Raw genomic sequence first — 25,284 nt, forward strand, 5'->3', positions numbered from 1 at the left:
TGGCACCTGCGTGCGTGATAAGGCATGTGTTGGAAATGTGTCCAGCACATACATACCTGTGTGGACCAATGGTTTCTAGAGACAGTGTGGGTCACGCACCAGTTCACATGCATACAATGGTGACCATGACACGTGTGTGCCTTCATGTCTACTGCATGTTTGTATGCCAGTCAGTAACATGGCTGTGCCTTGTGGCCAGCTGCCTGTGTCCCAGTGGACCAGCTAGGTGTGGGTGTGTCATGGAAATGGATGCCCAGCTGCAGTTCTGCCAGGGTGGGGGCAGTGGCTTTGGTGCACAGTGTTGAGGAACTGTCCCCATGTGCCGGTGGTTCTGTGCATGTCTGGCAGGGATACGCTGGCTGCACGCTTGCACTTGAGGCGCTACTACCCCAACAGAGGCTGGGCTGGGGCTGGCCCTCCTTCCCCAGGATCAGCCAGCCCTTCTGGGCGGAAAGAGGAACCTGGAGGACAAAGACCCAGCGGCCTAGCCCGCAGCTGGGCTCGAGTTACGGAGGGGGCGGGTCGGCACCGCCCCCTCCCCCGGCAGAGCTGGCGAAGCCTGGCTGCCCCGCCCAGAGAGCCTCTCGGGAGCAGCCAGTGTCTGGGCGGGTGCTTTATTCGGGGCGGGGGGCGGGCCGCGGGGCCCGGTGCGCCCGAAGCAGCAGTGTGGCGCTGGGCACTAGGCCTGCGGCCAGCAGAGTGAGAGCGTCGTGGTAGACTGTGGGCGGGAACGTACTGAAGATCTCGAAGGTGGTGGCATCCACGGCCCTGGGGACAGGAAAGAACGGATCAGGCGGGGCTACCGCTCCCTCGGGCTGCCAGCCGCGCCCCACACCCACCTGGCCTGCGCGAGCAGGACGCGCACATCTCCGATGGTGTCCTCAGGCCGCATCATCAGCAGAAAGGCCTGCTCGCCATTCTCAGATTTGATGCGCAGCATGGAGAGCTGGGGCGCCGGCGACTCTGGCGACTTCTGACTCCTGCAGGCCCAGAGGCCATTAATGCCTCCCCCTACCCCCACTCCCAATGGCCCAATCCTAGGGTCCTTACCTCTCACGCTCAGCAGCCAAGGCAGGCGTCTCCACCACGATTTCCTGGATCCGGGCAGGCAATGGACAGCAGTTCTGGAAAGCATCATAGATGGTGTGGACAGAGCCCTGGGCCCTGCCAGAGTCATACCCTCCCCCCAACCCTTACAAGGGACTTCTCCCTAACCAGGGATGGATGAGACAAATGAGCCCAGGAGAAGAGGGGTTGTTCTGTGCAAACTGGGGCCCAAGGAGAGAAAGTGGAAGGGAAACTTTGGGAATCCCATCATTCCCTTCCCTCATCCTAGTGAGGGAGACAGAACCCCACACAGTGACCAGTCTGGATGCCCAACCCAGCATGGGTCAGGGGGGGCCTCCCTGGGGAAATGACACTTGAGCAGTGAGTGAAGGATGAGGAGGAGTCCTTAGAAATGGAATGGGAAGCAAAGATATTCCAGATAGCTCAGGGAAGCTTCTGAGAAGAGGTGAAATATTTGGGAAAGGGTCAGCAGTTCAAGTGGCTGAAACCGGGAATCAGGTTGGACTGGAAGAAAGAAAAGGTTAGAGGTAGAAAGAGGACCAGAAAGGTATGACAGGCCTTACCTAATAACCACTGGAAGGTTTCAACAGGGAAGAGCCAAGATCCAGTTTATACTTTTTTTTTTTTAAGCCACATCCTTGGCATGCGCAAGTTCTAGGGCCAGGGATTGAGCCCGCGCCAGAGCAGTGACCAGTGCCACAGCAGTGACAACACCAGATCCTTAACCCACTACACCACCAGGGAACTCCCCAGTTTATTTTTAAAAGTGCACAGAGGCTGCTGGGGGAGGATGATGGCAGGGCAGGAGTGGAGGTGGGAGCCCAGTGATGGGCCACTGCAGTTGTCTGGGAAACACTCTGGAGCCCAGACTAGGATGGTAGGTGGTGCAGATGGAGAGAAGAGTTGGATTCAGGAGAAGTTGTGGGGATCGACAGATCTGACAGGACTCAGCCCTGTGCGGTGAAGGCAGAGTCCTGAGAGACGGGTTTGGTACCTTTCACAGGTGGAGACCGGGGCGGGGGATGGGGGGGCGAGTAGCAGGACAGGGAGTGAGGAGAGAGGATGATGAGTTCTGTGAAGGCCAGGAAGGAGTATTTCAGATTGGACTTGAGCTAACTCCCAGCCAAGACTCCTCTGATTTTTCCCCTCTTCCAGCCATACCCCTGCACTGGCCATCTGCTCTCTGGTCCCAGCTCAGAGCCCTCACCAGCAACATCCTTTCCAGGAGACAGTGGAATAGCTCTGAGGGATTCACTTCTCCATCCAGGTCGTCTTCAGGACCCCAAACCTGAGCCTCCAGATAAGCTGCCACTCTGGTAGGCTGGGCATGGATGATGATAAAGCCCCCCAAAAAGGCTGGGGGAGCCAGGGCTGGCCTCACCTGCAGGGTGTCCCGGATGGGACCCCTGATGTCAATCACCTCGCCTTGTCGGATCACAAATTTGGGGAGCCTGTTCAGAAACTTCTCTGCAGTCATCCTGGAGCCTGCAGGGAGGGCAATGGAGCCTGGCCAGGGCAGGGACTGTGAGTGACAGTGGAGGAGGCCACCTGGAGCTCAGGGCACCCCAGCACCTGCCTTCGGGCTGAGCTCACCTGGGTGCTCCGTCCTGTCCCAGGGTTTTCGAATCCTCTGCAGGCCTACCACGCGGCCCTCACCTGGGAATGGGTCCAGCCCATTCTCTGGGTAGACCTGATCGCGCAGGTCACTCACCTGGCAAGAAGGAAGGAAAGCAGCGGCTGACACAGCTCCTCAGCCCTGGGCTCCAGCCCCATACCTGCTTGCCCAAACAGAGGCCCCAGGAATAGGCCCAAGGGATGGTCTGATGCAATCCCCATTTTACAGATGAGGAAACTGAGGCCCAGGGAGAAAGCAAGAGAGCTACAGTTCACGCTGCCTTCACCCACCTGGGCCCTGCTCTTGCCGCAGGCTCCCCTCATCATGCCAGCTGGAGCCACAGTACTGATTTCCTCCTCACAGAGCCCCTCCTCACAGGAGCAGAGCGGGAGCGGAGGGGTGAAGGTGTCAGGAGAGGGCCAAGCCCAGCTTAGCATGAACCGCCTCAAACACCCCCGGTCATGACTCATGCTATTTTCCAAGCCGTGGTGGCACACGCTCCCTCGCATGCCCTCACTGTGGAGCTAACTCACCACCCTCTGGGACGCCGCCTCATGTGCTCCCAGCCCAGCACCCTCCTCACCGCCCACCGCCCCCACAGCAGGGGGCTGACTCCACTTAGCGTCCTTTAGTCCCAACACTTGCCCTCCGCGTGACACTGCCTTCCACCCCAACCAGGTACTCCAGGAGGCTCTGGGGGAAGCCAGGCCACCTTCGCATGGACTCCTCATTGTGCCCTGTTCTCAGGCCTGTCCCGGTGTCCTGAGTGCTGGGGAAGAGGGCCAGGGGTCCCACGCAGCAGAAGACTGTGCTTTCAGGACACCAGCAGGGGGCGCTGCCTGCTGCTCAGCCGTGTGTCTCCCCCACTGCTGATGTAGCAGCTATGGCCACCGCAGCCTCCCCACTCCCTTCCCAGCCTGGTTTCAGGCTCATCCTCCTCCTGGAGGTCATCAGATTGGGATCCCCTGAGATGAGGCAGTGGCTTCCCATCCCAGACTGGGTGATGCCTGAGGAAGCATCGCCATCCCCTCCAAAATCCCCATACCAGGAGCGAGTGGTTTGAGGAGCAGCCCATCACCTTAAAGGGGACCCCATCAGGGTACAGCCGCTGGAGCTCTGAGGGGAAGAAGCCATCCAATATGTCTCGAAGGCAGCGCTGCAGGGGAAGAGGTAGGGTGAGGCCTGGCTGGATCTGTGCGGCACCCTCCACCCTGCTTGCTGCCTAGAAGGCAGGCCCTGGGCCCTAGGCTGACTCTGTGGATCACACTCTGGAAAGAGAGCCCCAGGGCCTGGACAGGGGGTGCTCTGCAAGTTGTGCATGAGCCCGGGTGCCAGGGGTGTGCTGGGACCCCATTATCTCCAACTAATGGTGAGCAGGTGGTGGGCCACCAGAGCAGCCTGAAGGTGCACGGGCCTGTCTCCCCTCCCACAACTCCTACCTGTGTGGAGGGCGCGTAGAAGGGCCGGAAGGGCCCGTCAAACATCATGATGCCGTTCCGGTAGAGCTTCAGTGGGATGGGTTCGAGAGCATGGTGTGGCACTCTGCTGGGCACTGGCGTCACCTGCGTGTCACTGTCTACCACCAGCTCACTGAGATCCTTCAAGCTGGCCAGCAGCCTGTCAAAGTCCACCTCAGGGGGTACCAATGAGTCCCCTGGCAAAGAGAACAGACACCCATGAGCCTCTCCTCCTGGCTGCTGTGTGCTCTAGAGCCGGGCATGCGCCCCAGCACCTCCTTAAGCAACCACCCAGGGAGGAACGCAACTTCCACCACATAATACTAATGGCTGTCTCTTTATTGAGCATTTACTTTGTGCCAGGTGGTTGCTATGCTACCCCATTCTCTCTTCAGACCAACCCTATGCTGTAGAGACTATAACCGTCCCCATTTTTCAAATTAGGGCACTGAGGGTGAGCAGTTCACGGCTGGCCTAGGGGCATATGCAGTTAAGTGGCAGGAGCAGGGCCCCAGGTTAGATGTGCCAGGCGCTGGGTTAGCAGCTGAAGAGCACAGTGCAGAGTTGCCAGCTGTCTGGGTTCAAATTCCAGCTCCTCTGCTTCTACATATGTGACCTTGGTCAAGTCACTTAATGCTCTGCATGACATTCTCTTCTAGGAGGGGGTGATAATTCCTCGATGGCTGGGAGGGTCCAAGATGACCACGGAAGGGTTCAAACAAGCATCTCTCCACCTTAGTTACCGTTACCAACTCTACCGTGCACACATGGCCCCGAGCTAACCCGGAGGCCATGAGGCAGGGGCTATTTATCTCCATTTCACACATGAGCAAACAGGCCCACAGAGATGAAAAATGACTGGCCCCAGGCCACTTGGCAAGTTAGAAGAGGGGACTGATCCTGGAGCCTGTTCTTCCCACCCATCTGCACCATCAGGAGAGGGAGGTCAGGGCAGGGACAGATGGCTCTTAGGGAGGATGTCAGGGAAGCTGCTAGGCAGAACACATATGGGACAGACCTTGAGTTGTGCATGCATTTCTGGGTCAGAGACCCCTTTGACAAACTGGCAGCTGTGGGCTCCTCTTCTGAAAAATGTGTTGTACATACAGCTGCTCCTAAGCTTCAGGGGGTCAGAGGGGGTGGTGGAGACAGCCAGGGCAGATGCCAGAGCAGAAAGGGCACAGAGCAGGTGGGACGCTGATGGGAGACAGGCCAGGGGCTTGTTCTCAGGCCTTGAAGGGATCTGGCCCCCAAGCCAGAATCTACAAGGGTGTAACCCTACAGAACACCAGTGACTTCCTGGGCCTTCATGGAAGCTATTTTTTACCAGAACAGCCAGGCTGCGGAAGGATGTGGGTCAGAGCTCTGGGGACCCAATTCCTTTCCCTACACCGGTGCAGTGGTTGTACTGGGGAAGTACAGATGTGGGTTTCCTGTTGCCTTTGTGGCTGCTGAAACAGTAAGCCCAGCTGGCCTCCCTGCTGCTACATTTCCTACCTGTCTCCCACTTCCCCCTGGGGTCCCCTGGAGTCCCCTGGAGTCCCTGAGATCCCCGAGAAAAACTCACAGATCATCACATCCTGGGCATCCCTGGCATGAGTTAAAATGATACCAAGACACTATTTTCCTTTAGCAACTAACTACTTTCAGAACACCTTGGTAAACCTAAAAATAACAACAGAAAAGCTCATCTCGCAGTTCCTGCTGTGGTGCAACAGGTTTGGAATGTCTCTGCAGCGCTGGGACACTAATTCAATCCTTGGCAGTGGGTTAAAGGATTCGGTGTTGTCATAGCCACGGCACAGGTCGCAACTGCGGCTCGGATCTGATACCTGCCTGGGAATTCCATATGCCGCAGGGTGGCCAAAAAAGAAAGAAAAGGCTCATCTCCTTCAACAACTGCCCCCATCCCTCCATTCTTACAGAGGACAAAAGTGAAGCCTAAAGAGGCAGATGACTTGGCCCAAGCAGGCCACACGGAGCAGAGCCAAGAGGACCATTCAGATGCATGGACTGCTAATTCAGCTGCCTCCCAGGCTTGGGCTTTTTTCAGGGCAAGTGGAAGCGCGAGGGAGGATGCCAGGAAGTAAAGAAAGGGAAAAGAAAAGTGTGCCGAGAAAATCAGCCCCAAAGGCTCCCAGCCAGGCTTCGGGTGTGGAGAAGTGAAAGGGGGGGTGGGGTACAAGAGGTCAGGCTGGTATCAGAGGCAGCAGAGCGGAGGCAAGACAAAGGGCCCAAGAGAAGGAAGAGCATCTTTGGACAAACCAGGACTGAATGAGGCAGGAAGAGCCTGGCATGGCCACCTCACAGCAGGGAAGCTTAACAGAAGCCTGGCCCGCACAGCCGCACAGCCAGCCTGCGAGGAGGCAGGGCAGAGGTCAAGCAAGGCATTTCCTCTCCAAGCAGCAGCTTTCCTTTCCGGGGAAACTTCATGCCGCCGAGACCCTGGGGTGACCTGACTGTGATGCCGACTCAGTCTTTACTACGTGCCAGGCACCTAGAAATAGGTCTTGCTGCTCCCACTTAACAGATGAAGAAATTGGGCCTGGTAAGGTGACGTGCAACAGGTCACCCAGCTTGCAGGGCCCAGGTAACTCTAAGCCTCTGTCCTTCATGACCACGCAGGCTGCCTCTCAGGGCTGGTTCTTCAGATGCTGCTCATTGGGATTCCTTTCCAAGGAGGGGTGCAGTGCAGGGAGATCACCTTTGGGGCCTCATCCAACTTTTGAGAGCCCAGGATTTTACTTAAAAGGGGAGTGACAAGGCATAGAGGTCAGGTCCAAGCTCCTTGACCCAACTCTCAGGACCCTCAGAGCACCAGCTCCCCAGCCTGCCCTCAACAAGCTCCTCTGCTCACACTCTGGAGCCACATGGCCAGTGCTACCACTTCCAGGCTGTGTGATCCTGGGCATGTGGGCCAGCGTCTCTGGGCCTCAACCTCCTTTTCTGTAAAATGGAAGAGGAACAATAACAGCCCCTTCTTCACAGGCTGGTGAGCCTCACAGGAAATGCCTGGCAAACAATGGCTTTGTTGTCACTGACAGCCCACCTCCTTGTTCATCACAGGGCTCAGCGCCCTCTCCTATCACCTCCTTGGAGAGGCCTCCCCAGGAGCCCCCTCCGTCTGGGCCTGGGGCCCTGTTCCTGCTGGGTTCCTGGAGCCCTTGGGCCCTTGTCACAGGCTGGTGTCACTGTGTTTGCTTACTTCTCTTACCAAGTACACTGGGCACGCCTTGAACACAGGCTAGACACGGGCCTGGCCCACAGTGGGGGCTCAAGAAGCAGTGGATCCGTCCCTTCAGCAAGTATGCCTGGAGCACCCATGCCCTGCCACGCCCTGAGATGCATGGCCATGCCTGTGCCCAGAGCTCCTACTTGAGTGAAGGAGACAGGGTGACAAACAGTGACAATGGCATGTGGTAATTGCCACTGGGGGGGCCAGGGACCCAGAGGAGGGCCAGACCTTGCCACTAGGCACAGGTGAGTGGTGAGCCCACCCTGGGCTGGCTCCTCGCACTGTCACAGGAAGCCCACCTGCTGCTGTTAGTTACCTCAAGGCCGTACCCGGCCACTGGGTACCGCAGCCAAAGGCTGTAGACCAGGAAACAGACCCACTATTTCCATCCACCTGCAAGCCAGGCCCTGCTCTGAGGACTTCACCTACATTCACTCTGCCCCTCAGAGGAGCCAGAGGAGAGAACACAGGCCCCCCATTAGCTCCAGCCTGTGACTTAGGCAGGATCTGCCTTCTCCGGCCTCTGCTGCTGAGCACGGCGCTGCTCGTCCCCACGTCATCCTGCGCAGAGGATGTCCCGGCAGGCTCGGGTCATCCAGGCCAGGGCACCCGGGCACCGCCCGCCAATCACCTGCCTGTGCACGTGCGCTGGCCTCTGGGTCAAGCCCTGTGCCGGGCACTCGAGCACAGGAGGCGCCAAGAAGCAAATGGACATGGTCACTATTGACTGACCACACAGCCGGCGAGAACATTCCACATATGCTGGGGCATTCAGTGCTCTCAGTGCCTAGGGATCAAAGATAGCATCTCCTCACATCGCAGATAAGGATGTGGACTCAGAGGTGAAGCAATTTCTCCACACACGGTGCAGGGTCCGATCTGACCAGGCCCCACTCCTCAGCCAGAGCCCCTAACCACGCGCCCGGGGCAGCTGCAGCAAGTCGGGTTTAGCTGAGCTCCAAAGGAGGGGAGGAAAGGGGACAAGGCACCCAGGGGACACAGCACAGGCTGGAGCTAATGGGAATGCAGCTGGAAGGAGCTAATCCTGCCAGGGGTCCAGGCCAGGCCAGTCCCAGGGGCTCAAGGGCAGCCCAGGGACAAGTGAAGCCAGCTACAGCCCACAGAGGGGTCAGGGTAGCATCCTGAGCAGTGGAAGGAAGAGGCAGGAGCCTGGGCCTGGGGGAAAGGGCTGGGGGAGGTGGGGGGACTCAGGGGAGGGTGATGGAGAAGGAGGGCAGGAACTTGATGGGGGAGGGGAGGGAAGCACAGAGGGGATGGGGGAAGGGAGGTGAGGAGGTCAGAGAGGATGGGGAAGAGGGGTCAGGAGCTCAAAGTTGGCAGGAGCTTTCAGCCTTGAGGCTCGACACCTGACTTGAAAGTGGTATGGCCAGAGCAACATCTGACCTGAAAGTAGCATGGCCAGAGCAGAGCCGCCCTTTCAGGTCTGCGTGTACCCTGAGGCACCTGGCACCCGGCACCCGATTTGATGTTCACCCCGCTGGTGGAAGGGTGGGAGGGGCTGAGCTTCCTCTCCCCTGGGCCCCTGCAGGGGCCTCCTCCTTAAGATAGGACTCCCGGGCTCCAGAACATTAGAATCAGCCCCAGTTTGCCCAATACAGACGCCCCAGCTCACCTATCCCCTGGCCTGCTGCCCCAGGGCCTGTGGGAAGTGGTACCCAACAGAGGGAGAGCCAAAGAAAGGAGCCAGAGCATCAGGGCCAGCCAGAGGCTACCTCCATGGGCCCAAGGGTCCTTGGGGCGGGAGCAGTCTAGCAGCTGGGGACCAGGCCATGGGGAAAGGAAGGGAAGAGCGTGGGAGGGTTCCAGGAGGAAAAGCTGCTGGAAGTGAAAAACATGTTGTTCATCGGGTAGGAGAGTGAAATCAAGGTCCCTCCGTGTGGAAGAATCAAAAAGCAAAAGAAGGAAGACGACACACAGAGGGAGCTTGTGGCTGGGTGGCTTTTACAAGTGGCTTCTGAGCTGGCCGTACTCTGTGTGTAAAGCACAGAGCCGGGGGGAGGGGGGCTGCTCTGTTTTGGAGGGAGAGGGTAGGAATCCACAGAGCCAGGACCAGAAAGCAGCTGTCTGGTCTGACTCCTTCCCCAAAGGGGCAGGGCAGCCCCCTCCGGCCAAGAGGATGACTCTCCTCCAACAAGGAGGCCTGAGCCCAGCTCAGGGACAAGGAGGGGAGGGGAGGGGCAGTGCTGGCAGGCCTTTGGCCCTAGAGCCCAGGAACAGACATTCTTACAGCTTCTGGCAGTCACCTGCCAGGGTCTGGCCTCTCATCTGGGCAGGTGTCCCTGGAGAACTTCCCATAGGACTCAGCCCAGGGTTCAGCTCCGGGCATGACCCAGGTGCCACCAAGCTCCCCCAGCTTTGCTATGTCCCAAGTGGACTCAGCATCGTCCCCCCACTCGTGCTCCCCAGGGTCAGCCCAGGTTCCTCCTGCCCCCTCCCTAATGAACAAGCGATCTCCAATAAATCTCTCTGCTCTGCCCCTGCTCACCAGCCCCACCAGTATCACCCTATGCTGGGCATCATCTCATCTTCTGCCCAGATGATTGTAACCACCTCCCAATGGGCTCTCAGCCTTAAGCCTTGCCCCCTCCACTCAACAGGCTTCGGACGTCTTAAGTGCCTCAGTTTCCACATCTGTAAAATGGAATAACCCCAGCTCATGTCAAGACTATTTATGAAAATGCTTTAAAGGAAGTTAAGTGTGGTCCAAATGGGAAGTAATGTTTTTGGAACAAGGATGAGAGGGTTGTGCCTGGAGATTTAGGGGGATCCGGCCAAAGGTGGGACTCCCATGTTTTCGGTTTCGGTTTTTACCCTGCTGGAAACTTGTGAAACCAAGAGAGTGCCATCATCTTCCAAAGAGTCAGCCCGGGAGCCACGCTCATGTTCCCACGGGACTGTCACTGCCTCTGACTGTGGAGACCAATGAGAGCTCCCACTCGTGGGGCTGAAGGCATGCAAGGTCAGCGGGAGGTGCTGCGTCCAGCCCAGCGTGGGCGAGAACACACCCCCATCTATTGGAGAGGACCTGGAGGCTCAGAGAACAGAACCCGAGTCAAGTCACGCCTGGGGGTAGAGTGGCAATGAGGACCCAGCCGTGACCATCTCCAGAGCCCAGAGAAGAACCTTCAGGGCAATGACCTCCATTCTTTGTGGAGAATGGACCCGGCTTTCAGAAGGGGCCAGTTCTATGGGCCCAAATCTCTGGAGTGCATCCCTCTGGATATCAGCACTCGACTTAGGAATAAAAGGGGATGGCGTCCCATAAAAGCAGGTAGATTTCAATAGTTTGCTGTAAGGGAACCTGGAAAAAGAGTCCGAAGAGGAGGCCAAGCCCTGGGACCACAGGACACTTCCAAAGCAGAGGGACTGCTTTCAAAGGCCACAGCTTTGGGAGGGGGGATGTTCTGTGAACTGTGGTGCCTGAGACAAATGAGATCTTGTTACATCTTGTATCTCTGGGTCCCCGGAGCCTTAGAAAGGTGAGCAAACAGAGTCTAGGTTAGGTGCTCAGTGATGAAAGCTGAGGCCTTTCCCTCCTGTCCCTGTGTCAGTGGCAAAGCGTGGGAGGCCTCGGGGCACCTCCTCGTGCTGGGAGGAGGGGCGTGAATGAGATGGCCTCTGGACAGCTGGGCACCATCAGAAGCTGCTGGACAAATCCCTTTGCAGGGGGCGCTGGGGTAGACCCTGACTCTACCTGGCTTCCAGAACTTCTTGGCTGTCATCCAGTCCCTCTCGTTATCCTCAGAGTCCTCTTGGTCCACGGGCTCACCCACCCACTGCAGGCCGTAGTCCCCAAGGAACCGCTGCGGGGAGAGAGAAGGGAGGTGTCCAGGGCCCTGTCAGCTCAGCCCCTTCCAGGGGAAAAGGCAGCACCAGCCCAGCCTCCAGCCTGGGCTCCCAAAGCTGACTGGATCGGGGGGATGGGCCCCAGGGTCTTGAACCACTTCCTGGCTGTGACCTTGGGAAGCCATTTCGCTGCCTAGAGCCTCAGGCTCCTTGTGAAATGAAGCTTGTGAGGAAGACTAAGATAATTCATGTCATGTACTTAGTACCGGGCCTGGCACAAGCAGGAGCTCGCTGAAGGCAGGTGGGTCTGGCCTGAGAAGCAGGAGGGGCAGGGACACCCCACTTGGCAGGTCTGAGGGGACATGTCCACTCACATGTGGCCCCTCTAGGGCTGGCCTCACAGCCCCTTTGCCACAGGAAAACTTTTTTTTCTTTTTTAGGACTGCAGGTGCAGAATATGGAAGTTCCCAGGCCAGGGGTGGAATCGGAGTTGTAGCTGCCAGCCTCCACCACAGCCACAGCCACACAGGACCTGAGCCATGTCTGCAGCCTACACCACACAGCTCACAGCAACGCCAGATCCTTAACCCACTGAGCGAGGCCAGGGATGGAACCCACATGCTCGTGGATTAGTTGCGGTCTTAACCTGCTGAGCCACCACGGCCACTCCCAGGAAAACGGAGTTGTCTACACTTCCTGCTGCAGCTTCCTCATCTCCATTCTTCTCCTCGACCCACCTCAACCCAGCCTCCAACTCCACAGCTCACTGCAACTGCATACACGCAGCCACCTGCAACCTGCCTCGTGCCTATTCCAGTGGGCGCGAGTCTGCCTTCATCGCCCGCGACACGTGTTCTTCCTCTTCAGTTTCAAATCCCCAGCCATCCGCACGTACATGGCTAACAGGCATCTCAAAGTGAACCCGGCCTAGTCATGACTCCTCGCCCCGACGTCTCCCACACCTCTTCCCCCCCAGGCTCCCTTGTCGCCATCAACGGAGAGGCACTGCCTCCGTCGGAGCTTCATCCAGGACTGTTCCTCTCCCTGCACCCCAGGACCCACAGGGCCCGTGACACCAGCTCCCAAGCAGACTGAATCTGTCCACTCTCTTCCCTTTCCCCTGGTTCGGGCCACGGTCACCTCCATCTTGGACAAACCGCGCTGCTCCCTGCCTCGTCCCCCGGCACTCTCCTACCTGAGAGCTTCCTATGGTTTCTCATTCTCAGGGACTCTGCCCCCTGCCCTGCCCCCCAGGATGTGGTCCCTGCAGCCTCTTCTTCCTTCCGCTCCCCACAACAACCCCACCCACCCAAGCCTGGTCTGCATGGCAGGAGGTGGAGGCTCATCTCTTCAGCCTGGATCCTCATTCCCTGGCTCCTTCCTCATCTAGTTCTCTTGCCCAATGTCACCCCACAGAGAGGCCCAGGCTAGTCTCTGCTGTGTCACCCATTTAAATATTTCACCATATTCCGTACTTGTGTGTCCTCCTCTGTACTGGCCCTCTAGCCTGTCAGCCCCCTGAAGCCAGGAACCCTGTCTAATCCCAGGGCCTGGCAGGGTGCCGGGCACACAGGAGACTTTGTATGCGTTTGCTAAATCGATGCCGCCCTAAGTGTGTGAACAATATGATCGGAGGAGCTGCAATGCCCTCCGCCCTGAGGCTCTGGGGGGGCGGCCCTCACGCCCTGTGGCAGCTGCTCAGAGAAGCCCCACTGGCTGCCAGCGGGGAGCAGCTGTTTTCCCACAGCCCCCGGTAGGAACAGGCTGGGTGGGCGGGCTCCTCGGCTGCAGCTGGGGCTGGGGGGCCGTGGGGGGCCGAGGGGGGCGGTGTGCTTCTGTGGTCTTAAACGAGGTTGGGGCTTTGAAAACCAACTGTGCGGTGAAGGAGAGGTTAGACCCCAAGAAGAGCTTCTGGCGGGGGCGGGGGTCCAGTAAGGGAGTGTGGGTGGCGCTGAGGAAGGGGGCCTACCCAGCACCCTCCCTTGAGCCTGGAGACCCTCTGGTTCAAGCCATGTTTTGTGAATGGGGGCAAGAAAGGTGACAATGGGTGAGATTCCACGTTCAGAGGCAGGGAATGGTTTTGCCCAATGGAGTGAACATGTATGGCCAGGCCCCCGCTCTAGGTCCCGGGCACAGGGCAGTGAACACGGGAAAAGCAGCCCCTCCCTCACGGAGCCCACAGGCCCAGGGGAAGAGAGCTGGGGTGCTAAGGAGGCCCATGATGGAGACCCTGCCCTCGTCAGGGGTCCAAGGGGGTCCCCCGGGGAAGGACCCCCCTACTTGGACTTGACACAGAGGATGAGTGAAAGTTCACCAGGGGAAAAAAATACTTGGGGTGGAAGCAACAGCACGGACCAAGGTCCCGAGGTGGGAAAGGGCTTGATGGAGTCAAAAAACCTGAGGCAGGTCCCCAGGACTAGAGGGGAGAATGGTTCAGGACGGGGTGGGGGGGGGGGGCAGCCAAAGCCTGAAGTGGGGGTGGGCCCCGGCCCTGCCCTGGCTCCTGGAGCTCTGGGGGAGTCCTGACTGGGGAAACCCTGTGTGGGGTGGGGCGAGGGGTCCAGTGAGGTGGGCTCTGACCCAGTCCCTGGGGGCAGACGGCCCTGGCCACCGCCTCCCTCACCTCCATCTCCCCGACCTGCCGCTGCAGCTGAGTGCACGTTGCTTCCAGCTCCTCCTGCCGCCGCAGGGTCACTGAGCCTTCAGGGAAAGACAGGGAGGGGTTCCTCTGCCCCAGCTCGGAGGCTGCCAGGCCACCTCTGACCGTGACCAGAGCTTTGGCCTGAGGGTCACCTGCAGAAGCTGCCCCTTGAGAACTTGAGGGGGTCCCCTGAGAACCGCCTCTTGGCCTCTCCACCTGACCTGGAGAGGGGTGCCCTGACTGACTCTCAGGAGGCCGCCAGCCTCACTTCCCCGCTCCCCCCAGAGCGAGGGGCTGAGGGGGCTGGTTTCCTCCAGGCTTCTGATGGCAAACCCTGAGCTCAGAGGACTCAGTCCCACACAGCAGAGCACCGCCCCGGGTGTGTCACGGCTCCCCTCTGGGCTCTGCTGTCCAAAACCCACCGAGGACTCAGCTTGATGCTTTTGGAGCCCTGCTGCCCAGGGATCACCGGCCCAGGGGAGGTACAACAGGAGGGCTGACCAGCCCGCTGTGAGGGTCTCTTACCCTGGTGCTCCTGGAGGGTCTCCACCAATTCCTCCAGGGCCCGTATCTTCCGATCCTGCAGCAAGGCGGGAGGGGAGCAGGCATGGTGGTTCCCAGAGCCCAAGGGAGCCCCTTGCAGATGGGGAGATGCAGCATAAAGTCCCCGCCCGCCTTGGTACCGCCACCACTCCTGTACTGACCCTTGTGGTTCCACCGAGGTGGGAAGCACCCCCAGGCGCCCAGTACTCCGTAGCCACTGCTACCACCCAATCTGAGGTCTATAGGACTTGCTCAGATGTGGAGGAGACCCCTTAGCCCCTCTGCTCAGGTCACGGGGACCCAGATCAGTTCCAAGTCAGACTAGCCCTTGAGTTGGGCGGTTTGTTCAGGGAGATGGTTCTAGAACCTGTCCACCCTGGCCCATTGCAATAGTAGCCTCACTATGAGTAGCCTCCCCAGCCCAGGCCCTTCTGCCCCTTAGACCGGACTCTGGCCCTTTACCGGCAGGGGCCTCACCTTGAACAGCATCTCGTCAGCCTGGGCCTTCACCTGCTGCTCCAGATCCCGCAACTTCTTCATCATGGTGGCCACCAGCTCCGAGTCGTGGGACACAGGGACTGCCAACCAGACAGAGTCCTAGAGCCCAGGCCTAGAGCTGGGTGGGGGGGTGGGGGTATGGGGGTCCAGGGTTGGGGGAGAGGGCTCCATGACAGCAGAAATAAGCCTGGTTACAACCGCTGCCACCTAGATAACGGGGACTGCCTACAACAGTGCTCATAGATCAGCTTTGCTGAGGGAATGAACTGCTTCGGGAAACTGAGGCACAGAGACTCAGTAACGTGCCTAAGATGTACAAGGAAGCAGTACGACATCGGGTCACATCACCGTGAAGCACTCTCAGCAAGGTCACCCTCTGTTGAATCACTTCTCTAATCTCAGCCCTCATTCCCAGGAAAGACGGTGGATAGAGGACAAGTTAAAGGGCACCAAGACAAAAGACGTGCGACATCCTGCAGCTCAGGGGGCCTGGACTCTTCAAAAAGGCAGTGCCATTTTCTTAAAAAGGCAGGGACCCTGCTCTACAGAGGTGTAACAATCACATGCAGTGCAAGATCCTCAATTAGCACCTAAATCGGGGCAAAAAAATGAAAAGCTAGGAGATATCTGGGAACAGTGAAACTGCTCACGCTCTTCGGTATGATCACAGTATGGGGGCTCTGTATTTCTTTACTCTTAGGAGATGTACAGTGGAATATTTAGACGTGAAATGTCATGGTACCTGTGACTGATCTCTAAGTGGTTCATCCAGAGTTCCTGTCGTGGCTCAGCAGTTAACAAACCGACTAGTACCCATGAGAATGCGGGTTCGATCCCTGGCCTCGCTCAGTGGGTTAAGGATCTGGCATGGCTGTGAGCTGCAGTGTAGTAGGTCTCAGACATGGCTCAGACCCCACGTTGCTGTGGCTGTGGCGTAGGCCAGTGGTCACAGCTCTGATTCAACCCCTAGCCTGGGAACCTCCATATGCTGCATGTGGGGCCCTAAAAAGACAAAAAAACAAAAACAAAAACAAACAAAAAATGGCTCATCCAAAAAATACATCTGTGTTCATTATGTGTGTATAGGGAAAGAAAGCAAATATGGCAAAAGGTCACCAACTGTTGGACAGAGGAGTCTTCACTGTGCTATTATGTCAGCTTTTCTGTTTGCTGAAAAAAAAATTATTTTTTTTTTTGTCTTTTTGTCTTTTCTAGGGCCGCACCCATGGCTTATGGAGGTTCCCAGGCTAGGGGTCTAATCAGAGCTATAGCTGCCCGCCTACACCAGAGCCACAGCAACGTGGGATCTGAGCTGAGTCTGCGACCTACACCACAGCTCAAGGCCACGCTGGATTCTCAACCCACTGAGCAAGGCCAAGGATCGAACCTGCAACGTCATGGTTCCTAGTTTGATTTGTTAACCACTGAGCCACAACAGGAACTCCTAAAAAATTTTCAAATGAAAAAGTTTGAGAAAAGAAGATAAGAAACATAGGAAGAAACAGACCCCTTCTTCCCCCGGATGTCGTCTGAGTGAAGCCAGAAACATAGCTGTCACCACACAACCATGTGGGGCTGACGTGCCCAAGGGTGGCTCAGTGGAAAGGTGGAGAAACCTGAACTTCTGACCATGTCTTTGAGCTGCCTCCCTAGGACTTCTTGGTATGTGGGATAATAGACCTCCCTGAGGGTCACTGGTTGAGTCAGGGTTTTCTCTGACTGCAGTCTAAACCTTCTTAACTGATACCTAGACATTTGGAGACTGTCAGCAGGTAAATGACAGCACAGGGACGAGGCAGAGAGAGAAGCCAGGTGGGAGGCACAGCACATGGAAAAGTGAGAGCGAGCAGAGAGCTGAGAGGAAGGAGCCTGAGGGGCAGGAGGACACCAGGGAGGCCGTGTCGTGGAAGCCAAGAGCCCGGGGTGTTCTGAGAAGAGGGAGCGTGGAACCGTGTGGAATGTTCCCATGAGGGAAGCGAGATAAGACAGGCAAGTCCTCGCCTGTGACCTCAGACCCTGGCTGAGAGTGGGCTGAGGAGCAGGGACAGGGGAGCGGTGGAAGGATATGGGGATGAGCCGGGGGCTGGGGTTGATGCTGGAAGTGTCCCCAGCTGGGGGGAGGGGAGACGCTGGCTCAGTGGCCCAACAGTGCTGGGCCAGGCTCTTCCCGCTGCCTCTTCCCCCTCAACCCCCTCCCTACCTGAACGGCGGGCAGAGTGGGTGGTGGAGAATGGCCTGCCTCAGAGAATCCTCACCTCAACACGCTGGCCTAGGTGTTCCTGTTCCCGCCTCACACAGGAGCGAATGGACACAGAGACAGGGAGCTGCTTGCCCACGACAGCACAGCCAACGGGGAATCCTAACCTCATCCCCAGCTCCTCCGGTCTCCCAGCTCAGACCCGGCCCAGCCCTCCACGGAGCTTACCCCGCCCGGCCCCGTCTCCCCGCTGCCCAGGCCTGCTCAGTCCTACCTCGTCTGGGAAGCAGCCCTAGGGAGCCCCGTCCTACTAGGGGCCCCTCCCTGAGGGCAGTGCTGCCACAGCCCTTTGGAGATGCTGTGGGCCAGGCCAGGGGGCTGTGTAGGGGACCTGAGCCCCGTGGAAGCAGGTAACAGATACCTAGAGGCTGAGCTTCACTCTCAGGCCCTTCATTCCTCTCAGACCCTGAATCTTGGACCCGCTGCCATCACCCTCAATGGTGACTCCAGCCGGGTCCACTTCAGAGGTGCCAGCCACAGCCTGGCCTGGGGCTTGGCTGGACCTCCTCAGCTAAGGGTGTGGCTTATGCTAAGCCAGGCTCCAGACAGGTCTGGGGTGCAGGCGCATGGCCACAGTCAGCCAGGGGTAGGAGCAGGTGCTATGCCTCTCAGGGCCTCCCTTTCCCCAGGGCCTCTGCTGCCACCGGAAACTCAGACCCCTTGGGCCTCTGCTCTCACCTTGCCTATTCACCGGGGCACCTACGCTGCCATAGCAGGAAGGGACAGAGATCCTTTCTTCAGAGCCGTGTGCGTCATTCAGCATGTCTACCTCATCTTCTGCAGACAGGGACGTGTGGGTCACTGCTCTGGGGCTGAGGCCCAGGGGAAAGGGGGCCCCGAGCCCCAGCCAAGATGAAGCAGCCTGACTCTGTCCCCAAGCAGAAAACTAGGGTGCTGGGGAGCAAGGATCCAACCAGGCCTCTTCTTGGAGTTCCCCCAGCCCGGCTCCTGGGGAGATCTGGTGGGCAATGCCAGCACCAGGGTGGAGGCTAGAGTGGGGATGGGATGCAAAGGCCTGAGCCTGCAGGAGGCAGGGCGGCAATATGAGGGCTGGGCTGTAATGGGCTGGAGGTGGCTGTCAGGGAAAGGAGGGCGGGGGTCTGGCCAAATGCACAGTGGGGGGAGGGGTTCAAACATTAGTGAGGACACCTCTACTAAGGGTGTGGGGTCTCCCATCCGAGAGCTGCAGGCAGCACTGTGGCCGGCCAGCTACTTGGCTGTCAGGGGAGTCAGGCAGTCTTCCTCCATCCGCCCAACCACAAGGATGCTAGGCAGGTGGGCGAAGAGGACACGAGGGCGGGGCCTGCACTTACCATTTCCGTAGATTTTTATCCCTCGCCGCCTGAGGCAGGAAGGAGAAGGAACACAGACAAGTTAGGACCCCCTGGATCACCATCAGGGGCAGGCTCTGGCACCAGGTTCCCAGCTGAGCCTAAAGAAGATGGCTGGGCCTCCACCTCCTAAGGACGCCTACCCCTGAATCCCATCCTGGCCCAGGGGTGAGCGCAGGGGCATGCTTCGGGGTACCCAGCTCCTCCCAGCAGAGAAGATGAGGAAGAGCTGAAGGGCAGGGGCTCAGGGAGGAGACTACAAGAGTCCCCAAGCCCAGGAGCCCAGCCCCAGCTCTACTCTGAAAAGGTTGTAGCACCCCAGCCCTGTCACTTAAACTTTTCTTTTTCTTTCTTTCTTTTTTTTTTTTCGTCTTTTTAGGGCCACACCCACAGCATTTGGAAGTTCCCAGGGTAGGGGTCAAATCAGAGCTGCAGCTGCCAGCCACTGCCACGGCCACACCCAATCCAAGCTGTATCTGCGACCTACACCAAAGCTCATGGCAATGCCAGATCTTTAACCCTCTGAGCAAGGCCAGGGACTGAATTCAAGTCTCCATGAATACAAGTCAAGTTCATTACCAGTGAGCCACAACGGGAACTCCCCTTAACTTCTCTTGATCCCCCTGAGATCCTATCATGATGCCTATGACTCAAAGCAGGGTTCAGAAGAGCAAGGAGAGAAGTAAAAAAAAAAAAAAAAAAAAAAAAAATGCTTTGAAAAGATGAAAGTGATAGACAGATGAAAGAGGATTCCCTTTCCTGAGGGCCTGGAATAGGTGCACCATCAGTGTGTGCAGAACTAAATTCATGAATAGACAGCTGGATGCTGAGCCACCCCATCTCCCCAGCCCACACGTCACTAGAGGGCACTGCCCAGTGTGTGCCTGGACACAGGCAGAGCCTCCCAGAAGAGGGTACAAGGATAAGGTTTGTCAGGGAAAAGCTACATAACTGCGTCCTGTTTTCCCCAAGACACTAGGAGTCAATCTCCGAGTCCACGGGAAGGGCCAGGAGGAGGCAGGGGCACGGACACAAAGACCCCAGAGGCGGGCTCCTTACCCCGGGTTCACAGGCTCCGACTGCAGAGGCACTCTCCGGGTCTTGCCAAGGGAGGCCAGAGGTGAGCTCATAGTTCTACGTCTAGATTCTAGCTGTCAGGAACTCCCTAAGAAGAAAGAAGTCAACTCCTGGGATCCGTCCCTCAGGACCAGGATGTGCCCTGAGCCTTTCTCTTTCCTGATGACTTTTCCCAGGAGGGAGCACTGTCCGGGGAGTGGCACCCCCTCCCTTCTTCCCACAGCCCCTGCAGAAGTTTCTGGAGGCAGTTTGGCCTCAGGATCCCTGTGCTGATGTCCACCTGCTCCACTGGATATTCAGCTCTCTGCTCTGCTCCTGGAGGCCTCGGGCCTAGTAATGCCCGGGAAAGGGTGACGGGGGTGGGATGGGGTGCAGAGGGAGCTTCCTTGAGGCTTACCCAGACTTAGAACCCGGGCACAAGACCACCCAGGAGCTGGTCAATACAAAGTGCAAGTGTCCCATTCTCTCCCACCAGAACCCAGGTGCCACCCCCAACATCTCAGAGGCAGAGAGAGGAACCCCAAGGCAGGATTCCACCAAGACAACCATCTACATGGAAGGGAGGTCAAGAGTCCAGGCTCTGGATGGGTTCTGCCATCCACTAGCGTGGCCTGGGTCTCAGTTTCCTCTACTGTAAAGGGGAAATGAAAACAGGACCAGCCAGGTAGTGTTAACACACATAAAGCACCTAGGCCAGTGTCACGCTCAAAGGGAGTACTTGAAACTGACTTGTCAGACATAGAGAACAGACTTGTGGTTGCCAAGGGGGACTTGGCATATATATAGGACTGCGTCACTTTGCTGTACAGAAGAAATTGGCACAACATTGTAAAGCAACTATATTCCAATAAAATTTTTTTTAAAATGTGAACCATGGCTGTTATTGGCACACAGAAGGCACTTACAAATGCTGGTTTCCCTTCCTTTCTTCTTCCTTCTGGAAAGATGAATGTTACATTGGGGATGCAGTTAAAGGCCACTGCTCTCTTCAGTGAATTAGGTATATTATGTGGCTAATATCTAGAAACCTTAGACTCAAAGGATTTCTATCAGGGCCTGAATCAAGTCTCTCTCTCTCTCTCTCTCTTTTTTTTTTTTTTTTTTTCTTTTTTGGCTGCTCCGAAGCATATGGAATTCGCGAGCCATGGATCAGATCCAAGCCACAGTCACCACCCAAGCTGCAGCTGCTGCAACGCTGGATTCTTAACCCACTGTGACCCATAGAGGAACAAACCAACATCCCAGGCACCCAAGACATTGATCTTGTTGCATCACAGCAGGATCTCCTGAATGGAGTCTTCTGTTCCACTTTGGAAATGCGTGGCACTGGTCTCTACCCTGCCTCTGAATTTGCCCAGCAAGGGCACCTGGGCTGCCAGGAGGCAGCTTTCCCGTCTTCATTCTAGAGTTTGGGACGCGTGCCCCACGCCTTCTCCAGAGGTGCAGCCAAGGATCAGGCCCAGAGCTTCCTCACCCCTGTCCTCCAGCATCCAGCCTCCCCAAACTGCCCCCGCCCTGCCTCGTTCCTGCCATCTCAGGGTTCATGTGAACCTGCAAGACAGCCCCTGTGGTTCCCTTCGCCAGTCTCCACACGCTTCTAGAGGGATCTTAAACACAAAGCTGACATGTCACTTGCCTGCTAAATACTCCCAGTGGCTCCTTCACACCCACGGAAAAAAAATTCAAAATTCCTTAACATGGATCATCTGGTCCCAGCCTGTGTCGCTGGACCCCACCCTACCCTCGAGCCACTCTGAACTGTCAGCCCTGAAGTGCACCAGATCTTTGCACGCGTATCTCGCCAGGCCTGGAAGCTGCCCCCACAAAAAGGTCTCCCTACTCCCACCTATAACCTTCCCCTGACTGGCTAACTCCTTTTTTTTTCCCCCAGTTTTTTTGTTTTGTTTTGTTTTGTTTTTCTGGCTACACCTGAGGCATATGGAATTTCCCAGGCCAGGAACTGAACTCATACTACAGGAGGGACAATGCCAGATCCTTAACCCACTGAGCCACCAGGGAAATCCATGTGTTTAAAAAACAGCTTTATTGGAAGTTCCCCTATGGAACAGCAGGTTAAGGATCTGGTGTTGCCATAGCTGTGGTGCAGGTAACAGCTGCAGTGTGGGTTTGATCTCTGGCCAGGGAACTTTCATATGCCTTGGGTGTGGCAAAAAAAAAAAAAAAAAAAAACAGATTTATTGATCCAGAAATCCCACTCCTGGGGATATATGTGGACAAAACTATGTTGCACCCCTATGTTCACTGCAGCACTATTCATGATAGCCAAGACATGGAAACAAACCAAAAGTCCATCAACAGACAAATGGATTAAGATGTGGTACATATATACAATGGAATACTACCTAGCCATAAAAAAGAACAAAATAATGTCATTTGCAGTAATGAGAATGCAATGAGAGATTATCACACTAAGTAAAACCAGAAAGAGGACAAATACATGATACACTTACATGTGGAATCTATAATACGGCAGAGGAAGCTTCTGTTCTGGCTCAGCGGTAACGAGCCTGACTAGTATCCATGAGGATGTGGGTTGGATCCCTGGCCTTGCTCAGTAGGCAAAAGGACCCAGCATTGCCGTTAAGCTATGGTGTAGGTTGCAGACACAGCTCAGATCTGGTGTTGCTGTGGCTGCGGTGTAGGCTAGCAGCTATAGCTCTGATTTGACCCCTAGTCTGGGAAATTCCATATGCCACAGGGACAGCCCTAAAAAAAGCAAAAATAAATAAATAAATAAATAAGGCACAAATGAATCTATCTATAGAACAAACAGACTCACAGATATAGAGAACAGACTTGTGGTTGCCAAGGGGGTGGGGGGAGGAAGTGGGATGGAGAGGGATTGTGGTATTAGTAGATGCAAACTATTCCATTTAGATGGATAAACAGCAAGGTCTTACTGTACAACACATGAAACTATACCCAATCTCCTGGGATATGCATGTATAACTGAGTCACTTTGCTAAACACTAGTAATTGGCACAATATTGTAAATCAACTATACTTTAAGGTAAAAAATAAAAATAAAAAATGCAAGAAACCCCCAACTTTATTGAAGTATAATTCACATACTTAACTCTTTTTTTTTTTTTAATGGCCACATCCTGAGCCACTATGGTTGGATTCTTAACCCACTGTACCACAGCAGGGATTCCAACTCTTTTAAAGTATATAATTCACTGGTCCTTAGTGTATTCCGAGTCATGAAACCCCCATCACAATCACCACACTCAAGTCTCAGGCACTGGGCCTTTAGTGGCTGAGACTGCCCTGCATGAACTTTCACCAGACCTGATTATCTTTCTCTTCTCTAAATTCTAGTCACCATAATGACCCCTCAAAAGAAACTAGTCAAAAAAACAGATATTAACCAACACTGGCAAGGATGAGCAGGGAAACTGGAAACTTTGTTTGAATATAAAATGGCACGGCTGCTGTTTGGCAGTTCCTCTAAAGGTTAAACACAGTTATCTTGTGGCTCAGCAATTCCACACCCCAGGTATATACCCAAGAGAAATAAAAACGTACATCCACACAAAAATTTGTATATCAGTTCAATAAGTAGCATTATTCATAATGCTGGAAACAACCCCAAGTGTTCATCAACCAATGAATGAACAAATGTGATATATCCTTGCAATGGAATACTATCTGGCAATGAAAAAGGGATGAGGAGTTCCCGTCGTGGCTCAGTGGTTAACGAATTCGACTAGGAACCATGAGGTTTCGGGTTCGATCCCTGGCCTCACTCAGTGGGTTAAGGATCCGGCGTTGCTGTGAGCTGTGGTATAGGTTGCAGACGCAGCTTGGATCCCGAGTTGCTGTGGCTCTGGCGTAGGCCAGCACGGCTACAGCTCAGATTAGACCCCTAGCCTGGAAACCTCCATATGCCGTGGGAGCGGCCCTTTTAGAAAAAGGAAAGAAAAAAAAAAGAAAAAAAGAAAAAGGGATGAAATCTATGCTACAGTATGAATGGACCTTGAAAACATATGCTAAGGGAAAGAAGTCCATCACAAAAGACCACTAATTGTTACGATTCCATTTATATTAAAGATCCAGAGTGAACAAACCTATAGACACAAAATAGATTAGAGGTTGCCTAGGGTTGGAAGTGCTAAGGAGAGGTGGGGTGTGCATGTGTGTGTGTGGACTGCTGAAGAGTATAGGGTTTCCTTTGGAACTGATGAAAATGTTCTTTTTTTTTTTTGTCTTTTTGCTATTTCTTGGGCCGCTCCTGCGGCATATGGAGGTTCCCAGGCTAGGGGTCGAATCGGAGCTGTAGCCACTGGCCTACGCCAGAGCCACAGCAACGTGGGATCCGAGCCGCATCTGCAACCTACACCACAGCTCACGGCAACGCCGGATCCTTAACCCACTGAGCAAGGGCAGGGACCGAACCCGCAACCTCATGGTTCCTAGTCGGATTCGTTAACCACTGCGCCACGACGGGAACTCCTGATGAAAATGTTCTAAAATTGACTGTGGTGATGGCTGCACAATTCTATGAATATACTAAAAACAACTGAAATTTACATTTTAAAAGGGTGAAGTATATAGTATGTGACATATCTCAATAAAGCTATCACAGGAAAAAAAAGGGACCTGGCCTCCAAGCCAAACCCATATCTTCCCTCAACATAAATTCCTCCCACTTCCTCCTGCTTTTTTTTTTTTTTTTTTTTTGGCTTTTGTCCTTTTAGGGCCACACTCTGGGGCATATGGAGATTCGCAGGTAGGGGTCTAACCCGAGCTGTTGCTGCCGGCCTACCCCAGGGCCACAGCAACGCCAGATCCCAGCCGCGTCTGCAATCTACACCACAGCTCATAGCAATGCCAGATCCTTAACCCACTGAGCGAAGCCAGGGATCGAACCCACAACCTCATGGTTCCTAGTCGGGTTCGTTTCTGCTGTGCCACGACAGGAACTCCACCACGTTCTCCTTCTTAATGAGAGGCAAAAATTTGACTCTTTTCCCTCTTAATTCTATCCTACCCCTGCAGGGTAAACTCTGCATTTCTCTCATACATAGCTCCTTTTTTTTCCATGGCCACTGTTGGCCATCCTAGAGTGGGGCTCTCACTGCCCTTCTCTGGGACTGTCACAATGGCCCCAAACTGACTTCCCAGTTTCCAGTCTCACTCTAGCCCAACACACTGACTCCGGATCGATTTCCCCATGGATTATAGAGGACCCCTACGGATGACAACTGTATCCTCCCATCAGCCTGGGGGCTCCTGAGCGCAGGGCTGTGTCTTTTCCCTCAGACTGGGGACCCTGAGGACAGAGCCACCACTATTGCCTTCACTTTGGGGCGGCTAAAATTTGGGCTTTGTATTACGCCTCTTTATTTTGGGGACCCAAATTTGTCCCTCCACGGGCCTCTGTGCTCTACAGCGCCAACACAGACCAGCCAGCTGCACGCCTTCATTCCCCAAATCTCCAGCTGGAAGCGCTCACCTAGCAACTTCTACCACCAGCTCCGCCCAGGGAGCCGCGTCGCCACCTCCCCCCTCCACGCGCTGCCAAAGTAGGCGGGGGCCTAATCTGCTCCCAGAACGCTGAGGGCCCGCTGATCCGCCGGGCTCGCTTGTCCTCGAGGCTCTCTGTGCTAGGGCCCCAGCCTGCGTTGGGGGCTCTGCGGGCAGAAAGGTCCGGGGCTGGAACTCACCACGCAGGTCGGCCGAGCCCCCCGCGGCGCCGCCATCTTGTTGTCACGCGGTTTCCCAGGCAACC

The 25,284-nt window shown here is 55.7% G+C and overlaps 1 protein-coding gene across 50 annotated transcripts; it reads right to left on the minus strand.

Moving 5' to 3' along the window:
* Positions 1-598: 598 nt before the first annotated feature.
* Positions 599-25,284, minus strand: UBXN11 (UBX domain protein 11). Of its 50 annotated transcripts, none has more exons than XM_084963446.1 (15): positions 25,220-25,284; positions 19,512-19,617; positions 18,435-18,463; positions 17,800-17,895; positions 14,844-14,944; positions 14,349-14,403; positions 13,806-13,882; positions 11,091-11,199; positions 4,123-4,337; positions 3,762-3,839; positions 2,662-2,779; positions 2,450-2,553; positions 1,051-1,124; positions 840-980; positions 599-768 (listed from the first exon to the last, which is right to left on the minus strand). In XM_084963446.1, exons 2-15 carry the CDS (start codon positions 19,580-19,582, stop codon positions 615-617), a joined length of 1,422 nt encoding a protein of 473 aa, XP_084819572.1. In that variant the 5' UTR covers positions 19,583-19,617; positions 25,220-25,284; the 3' UTR covers positions 599-614. The 50 variants fall into 50 exon arrangements, with proteins under 50 accessions (XP_084819572.1, XP_084819567.1, XP_084819569.1 ...); XM_084963441.1 differs by having other exon boundaries at positions 2,450-2,574; XM_084963443.1 differs by having other exon boundaries at positions 17,800-17,898.

This window comes from Sus scrofa, chromosome 6 (assembly GCF_054392235.1).
Source record: "Sus scrofa isolate SSC_HxYL_T2T_F1_AM1 chromosome 6, Sscrofa_HxYL_maternal_Yorkshire_Landrace_v2.0, whole genome shotgun sequence".
Classification (NCBI taxonomy): Eukaryota; Metazoa; Chordata; class Mammalia; order Artiodactyla; family Suidae; genus Sus; species Sus scrofa.

Coding starts and splice junctions, on each gene's coding strand:
- UBXN11 (XM_084963437.1), bottom strand. CDS start 19,582: ATGAGCTCACCTCTGGCCTCCCTTGGCAAGACCCGGAGAGTGCCTCTG. Junction 17,899..18,434: donor GATAAAAATCTACGGAAATG/GTAAGTGCAGGC, acceptor CCCTGTCTGCAG/AAGATGAGGTAGACATGCTG. Junction 2,575..2,661: donor GGACAGGACGGAGCACCCAG/GTGAGCTCAGCC, acceptor TGCCCTGGCCAG/GCTCCATTGCCCTCCCTGCA.